General features: G+C 44.2%; 1 protein-coding gene across 1 annotated transcript; it reads right to left on the bottom strand.

Annotated features, from left to right (window-relative positions):
* Positions 1 to 320: 320 nt before the first annotated feature.
* On the bottom strand, positions 321 to 12,760 carry BRK1 (BRICK1 subunit of SCAR/WAVE actin nucleating complex). Its single transcript, XM_081105724.1, has 3 exons — positions 12,541 to 12,760; positions 1,878 to 1,960; positions 321 to 1,626 (listed from the first exon to the last, which is right to left on the bottom strand). The coding sequence occupies exons 1-3, from the start codon at positions 12,656 to 12,658 to the stop codon at positions 1,600 to 1,602; spliced, it is 228 nt and encodes a 75-aa protein (XP_080961850.1). The 5' UTR covers positions 12,659 to 12,760; the 3' UTR covers positions 321 to 1,599.
* Between the last annotated feature and the right edge of the window lie 965 nt (positions 12,761 to 13,725).

The raw sequence follows: 13,725 nt of genomic DNA, 5'->3' as shown, positions 1-13,725 counted from the left end.
GTGGTGTTTTTGTTGTTAATCCTCACCCCAGGATATTTTTCCATTGATTTTTAGAGAGAGTGTAAGGGAGGGGAAAAGACAGAAACATCAATGTGTCATCAACTGGTTGCCTACCACACATGCCCCGACTGGGGCCAGGAATCTGAGGTACATGCCCTTGACTGGAATCAAACCTGGGACCCTTCAGTCCTTGGGGCCAATCCTCTATTCACACTGAGCAAAACCAGGTAGGGCTAAAATCCCATTTTTAAATGAAGGCACTATTTTCCAAAGGTCTAAGCAAGGGTTCTAAAAGTACAAAGCAGCTTGAGCTCTATAAGTCAGTTCAATTGTTATTTATTGATTACCCACCTTCTGCAAGGCATTCAGCTGGGTAATATAAGAAGAGGCACCCAAGTACATTGTAGGAGTCAGACACTAAATTAGAGAATTCATCAACCCAGAGCTGTAGTATTAGCATGGTAGGATGGCAGGGACTGACAAAAGGAAAGGGGCAATACTGAATGACTTCTAGGTGACTGTATAAGCCTTTGAACAAGGTTGCAAACTTTGGAAATGACAAGTTTTACATTCTTCTGTTTAAACTATTAGCTTTAAAAAAAAAAGTAGACATTTGGCTTGTACCTTATAAAACCTGGTTTTAAAACCCTGGATTGTGGTTAAATTGTGTGAATGCTGGTATTGCAATAGAATGTAAGCATCACACTTCATTCAACGATGTATCTTTTATTGGGACATAACATATCTACAAAGTAAGCACTTGGCAAATACCTGCTGAATGACCAAATGATTCCCAGGATAAATTAGTCAGCTCAAAGTCCAAATATGAGAGCTCGGGCTGGTAAGCCACCTAGGTTTTGATCAAGCAGCTACACCTGAAAGTTTTGTTAGAATAATAATTCCACACATCAGATTTCTGTGGAATAGAGGAGTCCCATCTCTAGCTCCTCTCCCACCACAATCACAGCAGTCAGATAAAGTTGAGGAGTTTATTAGGGAAATATCAGAGGTAAACACCCCAAGTGACAGAAAGAAAAATCTGAAAATGTCCCTTCAAGCCAAGTGGAGACCTGGCCTTGACCGCCCCATAAGGACAAAAAACTGGTAGATTAGCAACAACATTCTCTAGCAGCCACCTTGCCAGGGCATGAGTCTCTCAGCCAGGACTGTCTGCTACCTCCCAACAAAGGTAGGGAGGAGAAAAGACTGTTTATAGAATCAATGCAGAGGCAATGAGAACTGTAAGGAAAATCTGAGAGAGAGAGAGAGAGAGAGAGAGAGAGAGGGAAAACACCTTAATAAAGAGTCCCAGGCTTTTGGCTCTGAGTGCCTCAAATACATTGACAAGTAGTTTTACAAAATGTTACTGAAAAGGTAAAATGCCTAATGTTTTCAAGAGTTCCCCTGGACTTCTCCCCACATGCCATATCACACTGCCAGATGAACATGGCAGAGCCCAAAGGCCACATTTTTGAAGAAAGAAAAACAAGAATAAGCCCTGTTGCTCTTTAAGGAGAGAGAAGTGGAAGGCTGCTGGGATCTTTCCCACGTAGGCCTGTGTTCTGTAAAGCAACTTCCCAGCAGCAGTCTGGCACAGTCCTAGGTGAGGGTCTCACCTTTTGTCACCTGTAGAAGGAAAATTGACCATTAGATAAATTCAAAAGGATTAGAGGTATTTTAGATCCTAAGCAATAGAGTGGTAGAAAAGAAGATAGTTTTAGAGTCTCAGAAATCTGGTTCAAATTTAAGCAAGGTACTTAACTTCTCTAAACTATTTCTGCTTGCCAGTTTGTTTTAGCAAGACGTAGCAATATGCATTCTCTCTTGCATAGCCACTGACTAACCTCATAAGGAAACATCTTGGCCATCATACTCACCCTTGCTTCAATGTACTCTATTCTCCGTTCAAGGGCTGTCAATTTCTCATTTAATGTTGCAAGTCTTGAACGACAAGACATATCTAGTAAAAGGAGAATGATATTCCGGATTAATGTCATTCCAGACACACACACACACACACACACACACACACACTCACTCCTAAGCTGAAGAAGAGGGATGATATATCATGTAGAGTACAAATGGGAGCAGGTAGGCAAAGCAGAGGAATGGAGAGGACAAGGTGAGAAGTATCTTAGGAACACAGCTGCTTACAGTGGATCTGTGGTAGGCAGAGAATATGGCTCCCAAAGATGTCCACATCCTAATCCTTGGAACCTGTGAGTATGTATTCTACATGACAAAAGGGAGCTTGTAGATATGATTAAAGTTAAGAATTTTGAGTTCCTGGATTGTCTAGATGACCCCAATCTAATCACAAGCCCCAATGTAGATGAGGAAGGAAGAGTAAAGGCAGAAAAAGACTCAAAGTCTGAGGGGGCTCAACTTGCCATTGCTGGTTTTGAAGATGGAGAAAGGGGGCCATGATCCAAGAGCTGCAAGTGACCTTTAGAAGCCGGGAACAGCTCTCAGCAGACAACCAGTCTGCCAACAACCCAATGAGCAAGAAATCACATCCTCTCCAAGAGCCTCCAGAAAGGAAGGCACCCTGCTGATCATGATTTCAGCAGTGAGCCAGTCTTAGACTTCTGATCTACACCACTGTAAAATAATAAACTTATGTGGTTTAAGCTGCTATCTTTGTGGTAATTTGTCATGGCAGCAATAGGAAGCTAACAGACCAATGCTGCACAGATTACCTTTTGGTAACAGGCAAACTAAGAGTTTCAAGAGAGGAAGAATAAAAAGAGGAAGAAAATAATCTCAATAGGGAGGAACAGCAGATGCCAAGAACACAGCACAGACCATGGGAAGAAGGGAAGGTAGCAGTGTTTCTAAGCTAATGGAAGCCACAGCAGTGCCGATGTCTCATCAATATCTGCGAAGGCCTTTCATAATCAGAGAAAACTTGAACATCAAATATCCTGTGAAGTCCACATTCCTTCTGCAAAATTCCTTTTCTACCTTTTTCAATCTTCTTTCACTACCTCACCCAAAATGAAATGTAGGTTTTCCCTAAGATACCTTTCTTCTGCAAATTTCTCTAACAGACTTGTGTACTCTTTCTACAACTATTCTCAATACACAGGAGAAAAAGGTTTCTAGGCATGCTAATTATTTCCTACCATTTCCTCCAACACGGTTCAGTCATCTATATATATATAAAAAGGGAGCAACTGGAACACCATAACAACTGGAACGACCAGTGCTATGACGCCCACTGTGGCCAGCAAACCAGCCTGATCAGGGGGTGGCGCTGCCAGCCAACCTCCCGTGGCCCTTCCCCACAGCCGGCCCCACCCCTGATCAGCCTCTCCCACCCCAATAGGGGGTGGGGCTGACCGGCCAATCTTCTGCAGCCCTCCCCAGCTGGCCCCGCCCCTAATGGGCCCCCACCACCCCAATTGGCCCACAGCCCTCCCCCCCCCCCCGTCAAACCCCACCCAAGCTAGGCCCCCCACCGAGATCAGGGGCAAGGCTGCTAGCCAATTGCCTGTGGCCCCTTCCCCCAGGCAGCCCCACCCTCATGGGCCCCCACCCCCATGGGCCCCCACCACCCAGATCAGCCCGCAGTGCCTCCCCTCAGCCAGCTCTGCCCCTGATCGCCCCACCACTCAGGTCAGGGGCAGGGCCAGCTGGCCAACCACCCATGGCCCCTCCCCCAAGCCGCTGGTCCCCTTGGTCCCCCAACCCCATTCAGGGATGGAGCCAGCTGGCCCACCACCCACAGCCCCTTCCCACAGCTGACCCCTCCTCTGATCAGCCCCCACCACCCTGGTCTGCCCACAGCCTCTCCCCCGAGCCCGCCCCACCTCAGATGGCCCCCCCTACCCAAATAGGGGGTGAGGCCGGCTGGCCAACTCTCTGTGGCCCCTCCCCCCATCTGGTTCTGCCCCTGATGGGCCCTCACCACCTCATCGACCTGAAGCCCCTCCTGCTGGCTGACCCCACCCCAATAGGGGGCGGGGCCAGCCAGCCAACCTCCTGCAGCCCTTCCACCCACCAGGCCCACCCCCATGGGCCCCCTCCCCCCAGCCAGCTCCACCCCCTATCAGCCCCTCCACTCTGATCAGAGGCAGGACTGGCTGGCCAACCACCCATGGCCTCTCCCCCAGGCTGCTGGCCTCCAATTGGTCTCCCCACCCCATTTGGGGGTAGGGCCCACTGGCCAATTGCCCATGGCTCCTCCCCACAGCTGGCCTGGCCCTGATTGGGATGATCGGGGTGGGCCTGCAACCAACTTCCCACCATCTCCTCCTCCTGACAGGCCCGGCCCTACCCATGCATGATTTCATGCAGTGGGCCTCTAGTCTATATAATAAAAGCCTAAACAACAATTACGGTGAAATGACCAGAATGACTGGTCACTATGATGCGCACTAACCACCAGGGGGCAGATGCTCAAGGCAGGAGCTGCCCCCATATGGTCAGTGCGCTCCCACAAGGGAAGCACGAAGCCAGGCTCACGGCTGTCGAACACAGCAGTGGTGGCAGGAGCCTCTCCCACCCCTGTAGCAGCGCTAAGGAGCAGCAGCAAGCCGAGAGGTAAGGAGCAGCAAGCAGGTGGGCGGTACAGAGCGAGGAGTCCCGAACGATGAGAGGGTGCAGGCCAGGCTGAAGGACCCCCACCCTCCAACCCCAGTGCAATTTCATGCACTGGGCCTCTAGTCTCTCAATAATCTTCACTTTAATCTAAAATATCCACTCACTGAGACACACTCCCACTCAATGATTTAACACTTAGCTCACAACCTTTCTTTTCATCTCTTCCCTGGATGTTATGCAAAAGTGCTTTGGCACCCATTTTGAGACAAATCTTCCTATATCCTGATCTTGCCTTAATTTTCATTTCATCATATGCAAATCTTACTCATCTGAACATTCTCCTTCAAGGCTCAGTTCAAATTGAATTCTAAGAGGTCTTCGACAGATGGATATAATTTTCCCTCCTCTGTTATTTACCTAAATATTTATGGCTAAATTTCTAATTCATAAGTTACTTACATAGTTGGTCTTCAGTTATCATTTCTCGCTTTGGATAAAGATTTAACAAACCATGTTCACCACTATTACTTAGGAATGCTTTGGTAAAGTATGATATATCTATGAGAGACTATTAAACAGTCGTTAACAAATCACCAGTTTGAAGAATAATTAATGACATGAGTAAATGTTCATGCAACAAAACCAAGTGACACTTAAATGTTTGTGATTTATAATTTATTTACATGACTGTTTCCCCAGTAGAATGAATTAATAAAAGGCAGATATTCCATTTTTTTAAATAGATTTTTTACTGATTTTGGAGAGGAAGGGAGAGGGAGAGAGATAGAAACATCAATGATGAGAATCATCAATCGGCTGCTTCCTGCACTCCTACTGGGGATCGAGCCTGCAATCCAAGCATATGCCCTTGACCAAAATTGAATCTGGGACCCTTCAGTCCGCAGGACAACGCTCTATCCACTGAGCCAAACCAACTAGGACAGCAGATACAGGCAGTCCTTAAGTTATGTCAGACTCCACATAAGTTGTCCCACTTATTTATTAAAAAAAAAAAAAAAAAGTTCCATCATTTCGACATATGTACATATGTGCTTTATATTTTTTATTATTTACTTACCACAAGTAAAGGTCAGGAATTGTTATCTTTCTCTCCTTATGTCCCACCGTAGGAACAGATCTCCGACATAACCCAAGGACCTACTGTATTGTCTTTTATTAATCTTTGTAATCTTAGGGCTTTGCCTGGCACATAGATGTTTATTGAAAAAAAAAAAAAAGATTCTGGTATATTAGTGGAACAGAAGTTTGAATCTAGTGTGTCAACTAATTTTTTTTAAAATTTTTATTTATTGATTTTTAGTGGGAGAGGAAGGGAGAAACATTGATTTGTTGTTTCATTTACTTATGCATTCATTGGTTAATTCTTGTAATGTGCCCGATCAGGGATCAAACCTGCAACCTTGGCATATTGGGACAATGCTCTAGCCAACTGAGTTAGTGAGCCAGGGCGCCACTAATTTTACAAGTGAGAAAACAAAGACCTAGATAAGTGGAGTATCCATGACGGGTAACTGACAGGACAAAAGGGTGGCAGAGCTGAGATCAAAACCCAGTTTCCTCACTACCCAGCATGGCATTCTTTCCCATTACACTGCCACCATCCTTCTGAGCCTCTGAGGCCATAATTTATTCCCCACATCCCTTAAAATTTGCTTGCAGCCTGACTCTTCCACATTCTAGTTCATTTTTTTCTTTTTGTTTCATATTAGATCCTTTCTCACTCACCCATCTTCATGGCTACTCTTCATTATTCATTTTTAGAAATAGCTTCATTGATATATAATTTATTACCATAAGGTTCACCTGCTTAAAATATATAATTCAATGGTTTTTAGAATATTTACAGAATTGTGCAGTGATCACCATAATCTAATTTTCATAATCTCAAAAGGAAACCTCTACTAGTGCTCTGGACAGGTGGCTCAGTTGGTTGGAGCATCATATTATACACCAAAAGATTGCAGGCTCGATTCTTGATCAGATCACATACCTAGGTTGTGGGTTCAATCCCCAGCTGGGGTGCATATGGGAGTATAGATTTGCCTATTCTGGACATTCTTCTTTAATTTTTAAAAATAATTTTTAAAAATTCATTTTACAGAGAGGAAGGAAGAGAGAAACATCAATCAGCTGCCTCCCATACACACCCCTATCTAAGAACTGAACCCTCCAGGAATTGAACCCTCCACCTTTTGGTGTACGGGATGACACTCCAACCAACTGAGCTACACTGGCCAGGGCTCTTCATTCTTCTTTTCAATCTTGTCCTTTTATGTGCTAGTACTGCTTCTTCTAATTCCCAGGTCTAGCTTGAGTAGAAGCACCTCAGCACCCTACTTTTCCTGGATATACTTTGCCATGACTGCCCAACAGGATCAAGTCTCTTTCAGAGTGGTTTTTAGAAGCTCAAAGGCACATCATGTATGCTATTCAGTAACAACATGAATGTTATCACTGACAATCTGTCATTTCCCATAAAAAAGAGCCAAAAATATCCAAAGAAGCAGGGTGGTAAGAGGGAGGTTTCCTTCCCAGATTGCTGTTCTGTTCTAGCTCTGTCAATCTGGTCATGAATCAGAATCCAAGAACAACATGATGCTAGCGGCCTACGTGAATAAGCAGTGTTGAGAAATTCAAATTGTTCAACTCTAGAAACTTCAGTTATATACATTAAATACATACTGGTTCAAATAAAACATAAGGAAAGCATTCAGCAGCTGAACAAATCTGAAACCAGAGTGCATTTATGTGAACATTATCACCAGACTTTAACTGAAAATGCCAGTTGTCCTTATCAGGGTGCTTGATGGTGTAATATAGTAATCCCCCCTTAACCACGGGTAATGCATCCCAAGTTTAATTTATGAACTGGTCACACAGAGATTAATAATAACTATTAATAAAATGGAACAATTATAACAATAAGTAACATGAGCGTGGTCTCTCTCAAAATTTCTTATTGTACTACTAGAGGCCTGGTGCACGGATTCATGCACACTGAAAGTAAATTAATTAGAAGGTGGCCAGCAGGGCAGGACTGGGTGAGAAGGGCTGGACACGCCCTGGAGCCAACCTTTCATAGTCCCTCCCTGGCCGGCTGCACCTGGGGCAGCGCTGGGGCTCGAAGGGCATCTGTGGACTGAGCGGGATCCCTCCAGCAGATGGGGGTCCCTCGGCCTGGCCTGCGGGGATCAGGCCAAAACCAGCAGTCCAACATCCCCTGAGGGGTTGCAAAGTGTGAGAGGGCACTCTGCAAAGTTGCTGTCGCCTGGCAGCTCCTGCATTGAGCGTCTGCCCCCTGGTTGTCATTGTGCGTCATAGCTACCAGCCAATGGGTGGTTGGCCAGTCGCTTAGGCTTTTATATATAGATATAGACATATAGATATATAGATATAGATATTCATCCTTTTTGTGATGATGAAGACACAATGCCCATGTGATGAGATGATGTGAGGTGATTATGACGTAGGCACTGTGATATAGTGTTAGGCTACTGACCATATATAACAAGCACTTTTATGGCTTCTCTTTGGCATACCAGAATTATTAGCATCACTACTCTTATGCTTTGGGGTCATTATTAAGTAAAATAAGGGCTACTTGAATACAAGCACTGTGAAACCATGGCAGTAACCTAGCTGGGTACTAAGTGACTAACAGACAGTTAGTATATATAGCGCAGCTATGCGGGACAAAGGGAGGTGATTCATGTCCTGGACAGAACAGAGTGGGACAGTAATAGATTTCATCACATTGCTCAGAATGACACACAATTTAAAATTTATAAAATTGTCTGTTTCTGGAATATTCCATTTAATATTTTCAAGCCAGTTGACCATAACTGAAACTATAGAAAGTGAAACAGTCAATAAGGAGGGACAATTATATCCATTATCATTGCTGACAAATGCCAGTTAGCAAACAGCTCCTTCTCTGAACTCATGCACATAGCCTTAGCCTACAAAAATCAAGTCTTTCTCTTGAATTATTTTTTTAAAATATATTTTATTGATTTTTTACAGAGAGGAAGGGAGAGAGATAGAGAGTTAGAAACATCGATGAGAGAGATACATCGATCAGCTGCCTCCTGCACATCTCCCACTGGGGATGTGCCCGCAACCCAGGTACATGCCCTTGACCGGAATCGAACCTGGGACCTTTCAGTCCGCAGGCCGACGCTCTATCCACTGAGCCAAACCGGTTTCGGCCTCTTGAATTATTTTTGCAGGTAAGTCTTATTTCTCCAACAAAATTCTAATTTTTTTTTTAATTTGTCCATTTATTTTTACTTTCTCCTTTCCATGACACCTGACCCACAGCTGGATCACAACAGGCATGGTATATTGCTATACCTGTCGGTGAAGTATAAAAACTGAGATTTAAAAATAGTCACATTCTCTATTTTTTGTTATGCTTCTCTAGCTTTAGAACCCAGAAAAAAATATATAAAAATAAAAAACTATCATCTGTCAGGCCAGTGTGGCTCTGTGGTGAAGCGTCAACCCATGCACCAAGAGGTGGCTGGTTCAATCCCCAATTCCCTGTCAGGGCACATGGCCAGGTTTCTGGCTCCATCCCCAGAAGGGGATGTGCAGGGGGCAGCCAATCTATGTTTCTATCTCTCTCTTCCTCTCCCTTCTTCTCTCTCTAAAAGAAAATCAATAAAAACATATTTAAAAAAACAAAACCATCATCTACGACAATCTATTTTTAGAAACTTCAGTTCCAAATACAAAATAGGCCTAGTGCTAGGATGTTATCACTGCTTTATAATCTATGCATTCTTGGGTTCAGGTGGTCCTCCAACCCTGAAGAGAAAACTACAAAGAGATTGTAACTCTACTCTCACCAGCTGGAATCACAGAGTAAAAGCTGTTCTGACAGCTGTTCATTGGCTATCTTGCAAAAACTTCCCTTTCCAAAGCACAGGGTGAGGATTGTGGGACTGCTGCCATTTCCAAAGAGCCCAGATGTGTCCTCAAAGTAAACTTCTATTAAATCTTTGCACCACCAAACCATAGTACCATAAACTCAATGCAAGCCCCACAGATACACATCAGAACTAAGGAGTTATGCTAAGGGCTTAGAATAGAAAAATACATCCCATATACACTCATCTCGAGTCATCCAATGCCAGGACAGTATACTCAAGCATATTCTTATGATTTATCCAGTTTCTCAGCCTGTTGGTCTTTGCCTAAACTAAAAGTTTTCACCAGCTTTTTACCTGCTAAGTCAGATTGCTTTAACTTTTACTCTTGCTTCATAATTCTGTTCTTACTTATTTTTCAAAACCTGGCATGGTTCAGTGGTAGAGCATCGACCTGTAAACCAGAGGGTCATAGTTCAATTCCTGGTCAGGGCACATGCCTGGATGGTGGGCTCAATCCCTAGTGTGCGACATGCAGGAGGTAGCCAATCAATGATTCTTTCTCTCTCATCATTAACATTTCTATCCCTCTCTCTAAAATAAAAAACATATTAAAAATAAATAAGTAAATAAATGAACAAAATTTTCAAAAACCACCTAGTAATTACTCCAAACATCAGGTCATTGCCATCACTTTAAGGGAGAATAACAGCCAGCTAAGGGAAGCCATTTCTTCTGGCACCTAAAGATTAGAATTCTGTGTCTATTTCCTCAGCCTAAGACTTGTTGGAAATCTTGAATAAAAAGAAAAGTCTTTATTCTCTATCTAATCACAAAATGTGACTCACACACATTTGATAAAATCTCAGAGCAGGTATTTCTTTGCTAATAAAATAAGAAAAAAATACATTTCTCCTTGGCAAATACTAAGCTCAGATTTTTCAATTTTCAGTCAGTTGCAAGACTCACCCACTATATAAATTTAGTGGCTATGATATGTCAAGAAGATTTATGTCAAAGATAAATGTGAATTAAAAGTTTGTTAATATAGCCCTGGCCGGTGTTCTCAGTGGTTAGAGCATTGCTTGGATATTCTATGTGTACATATCCGATATTATGTACCAGATGAATGAAGTCTTTTTTAATTCTACTTTTTAAAGTTAAAACACTCTGTGTCAGTGATGTTTCCAACTATTTTCCACTGACTTTCCAGACGAAACCAAAGCTATGATCTTGTCATCATTCCATCTTTCCCTTAGCATGCAATCTTTTGGTTTCTCTTACCTGGTCCTTCTTTTGAGGGAATGTTATGAGTAAAGAATGCTGTGAAGAACTCCCTTAATTAATGGAAAAGCAGAAGAAACCAGTTATGAGAACTAACATTGAAAGATTTTGCATGGAATTTTTTTAAAAAACATCTCTGAGGAAAAACTCAGAATATCCGAGTATCAGGGTAGATGTCAGTATTTCTCAAATGTTTTCAGTTCATTAAAATCAGTCTAGTTTTTTTGAATTTCCGTCTCCTGTCTCCAAACCCTCTTATCTTTCACTAAACCATGTTCCTTCACTCAGTCCTCAAAAAATTTCAAGGTATTTGAGATCTATACTTTCTTGATATCATTCCCTATTACAAACTCTATAGCAAGTTTTTTGTATGAATATGTATTACTGACATATAAATTCATACTATTCTCTCAATAATATTACCTTCATCCCCAATCCCTGGAAAGTGAGGAAGTCCACCATATCAAGATACATCAAGCTTATAGTCCTATATACCTTATATGTAAATATATTAATAATTATTTGACTCAGGCTTGGTCAGCAAGGCTCAGTGGTTAAGTGTCAACCTATGAACCAGGAGGTCACAGTTTGATTTGTTGCGGGCTCGATCCCCAGTGTGGGGCATGCAGGAGGCAGCCGATCAATGATTCTCTCTCATCATTGATGTTTCTAGCTCTCTCTCTCTCCCTCCCTTCCTCTCTGAAATCAATAAAAAAAAACATTTTTAAAAAATTATTTGACTCAGGAAATGGTTCTTGTTCTGTGTCCTCCATAGTCCTGAGAGAGTCTTGCACTGAGAACTAGTTTCTCTTGCTGATGCTTTCTGACAAATTCCATGCATCAGAAGCCCCCCACCCACACTTAGAACTCACCAGTCCTCTAGCTAGGAAGTAATACATTTTAACATCTTTTTTAATAGATCATTTCCCCTACTTAATTTTAATTGCTTACTTTTGCTGAATTCGTGGAACAGAGCACATGAGTTTGAAAAGATCACTAGATGTGGCCCCGACACCTTGTGATCGATCACTAAGTCTACCCAGTTCTTAAACATCTGAAGGACATGGGATGGGGTTCTGTTACAGGATTGCTGTCCAGAAGAATACGGAATAAGGACTGTCATGAGCAGGCCATGCCTAGGAAAGATTTTGCCAGAAGCAGATAGAACACCTACTGCCGGTAGATACTAACAACACAGAGAAGATTTCCATGACTCCACACGACCTGGACCTGACCTCTGACCTTACCCCCTACCACTCTCGGCACAGCCAACAGGGGAGACAGGAAGGAACGCACCGGAGAAGGCTGAACTGGGGCAGGCAGTAAAAGGCACAGCGCTCAAGGTTTCCACTCGAACCTGAAGGAGATGGGGAACCGGCACGGGTCTATCCACAGCGCAGCGACACGGCCAGGCCACGGCTAGGTTCTAGGGTGCACTCTGAATACAAGTGGGAACTGGAAGGGAAGCGGGGCGCCAAGGAAGCAAAAAGACTACTGACGAGAGGACGCCCAGGGTGGATGGGGCTGCCTGACATGTCTGAGATCAGAGGCAGGACTGTCTGGGAAAAGGAAGAACTTGCCAACGGATCCGGAGTAATGGCAATAAGGCCCATGAGCTCAGCGTGGAGCAGGGTAACCCTACAGGGACTGCCCAGTGGAGCCTGGGGTCAGGGAAGGAGGAGGAAGGTGGGGCCTGGAGGAGGAGGAAGAGAAAAGCAAGAGTCGAGGTCTCCCGGAGAGAGCCCGTCAAAGCTTCTCATCGCCCGGCCAAACCTCCGAGACCTCCCTCCATCCCGCCGCCCGCCGCCCGCCCACTGACCGAACGAATTGAGAAAGTCCGCGATTTTCTTGATGCTGCTGGTGATGATTTCAATGTACTCCCGGTTCGCCCAGTCCTGGTGAATTTCCCGCTGCACAGGATCCTCTTGTCCCGCCATGGCCGCCGCCTAAGGAAGTGCGACTGCGCAGGCGCCCCGATCCTCCAGCACGTCCGTGCGCCTGCGCCGCCAGCCCACACCCTCCCTCGGCACCCACGTATCAGCTGGCATCGCGGTGCGCCTGCGCGACGTGACTTCCTCGCCGGCGTTGGCTCTGCTCAACTCCGACCGGGAAAATGGAGTGGGCATGCGCCAGGAGCCCCCCACTCATCGCAATAGCGGGTCGCTGGCGGTTGGCGGGAGCGTGGGCCCGCGTCACCCTCCCACTCCGTCAGCTGCTCCAGACTTAGGTTATGGTCTGTGTCAGCAATAAGTTGGGCATAATCGATTAAATCACATTAAGCCCAAGTTATTTTTAAAATGCTTTTCAACAACAGAATATGATGTTCCACCTTACATTTATCAAATGAACAAAATGTTTATATATATATCACAATAATACCCAGCGGGGGGAAATTTGTAAATTAATGACAAGATCGAGCGCAGGTGAGTTCAGGGTGGTATGCGGGAGGCAACCAGTCAATGTGTTTTTCTCACATCAATGTTTCTCTCCCTCCCTCCCTCCCTCCCTCCCTTCCTCTCTTCCACTCTCTGAAAAACAATATCCTGCCCGGCCAGTGTTGCTCAGTGGTTGAGCATCAACCTATGGACCAGGAGGTCTCGGTTTGATTCCCAGTCAGGGCACATGCCCGGATTTCGGGCTCAGTCCTCAGTGTGGGGCGTGCAGGAGGTGGCCAGTCAATGATTCTCTCTTATCATTGATGTTTCTATTTCTCTGTCCTTCTCCCTTCTCTGAAATCAATAAAAAATATATTTAAAAACAACTGTGCAATAAAAAAACCCATCTTATTTGCTTTTAAAACAAGAGGAAAATTAAAAACTTACTGAAAAAAAGTTTTGTAATTCAAAATCATTTTAGTCTCTTCCAAGAGTTGTCATTCTCTGCCCTTCTCTGCATTTTGATGACCCCTCCAATCTCCACTTAGCTCTCCTTCGACAGGGACACACACACACACACACACACACACACACACACACACACACACAGCATCTGACAGTTCTTAACA

Source organism: Myotis nattereri (assembly GCF_964212035.1).
Source record: "Myotis nattereri genome assembly, chromosome: 14".
Classification (NCBI taxonomy): domain Eukaryota; kingdom Metazoa; phylum Chordata; class Mammalia; order Chiroptera; family Vespertilionidae; genus Myotis; species Myotis nattereri.
The sequence above is the reverse complement of the archived record's forward strand: the minus strand, read 5'-3'. Positions and strand labels throughout refer to the sequence as shown.

What these genes read in the sequence shown, in the direction of transcription:
- BRK1 (XM_081105724.1), bottom strand. Translation starts at nt 12,658, where the DNA reads ATGGCGGGACAAGAGGATCCTGTGCAGCGGGAAATTCACCAGGACTGG. An exon ending in GGACTTTCTCAATTCGTTCG is followed by an intron (nt 1,961 to 12,540) that starts GTCAGTGGGCGG and finishes TCCTTTTACTAG; the next exon opens with ATATGTCTTGTCGTTCAAGA. An exon ending in TAGAGTACATTGAAGCAAGG is followed by an intron (nt 1,627 to 1,877) that starts GTGAGTATGATG and finishes TTCCTTCTACAG; the next exon opens with GTGACAAAAGGTGAGACCCT.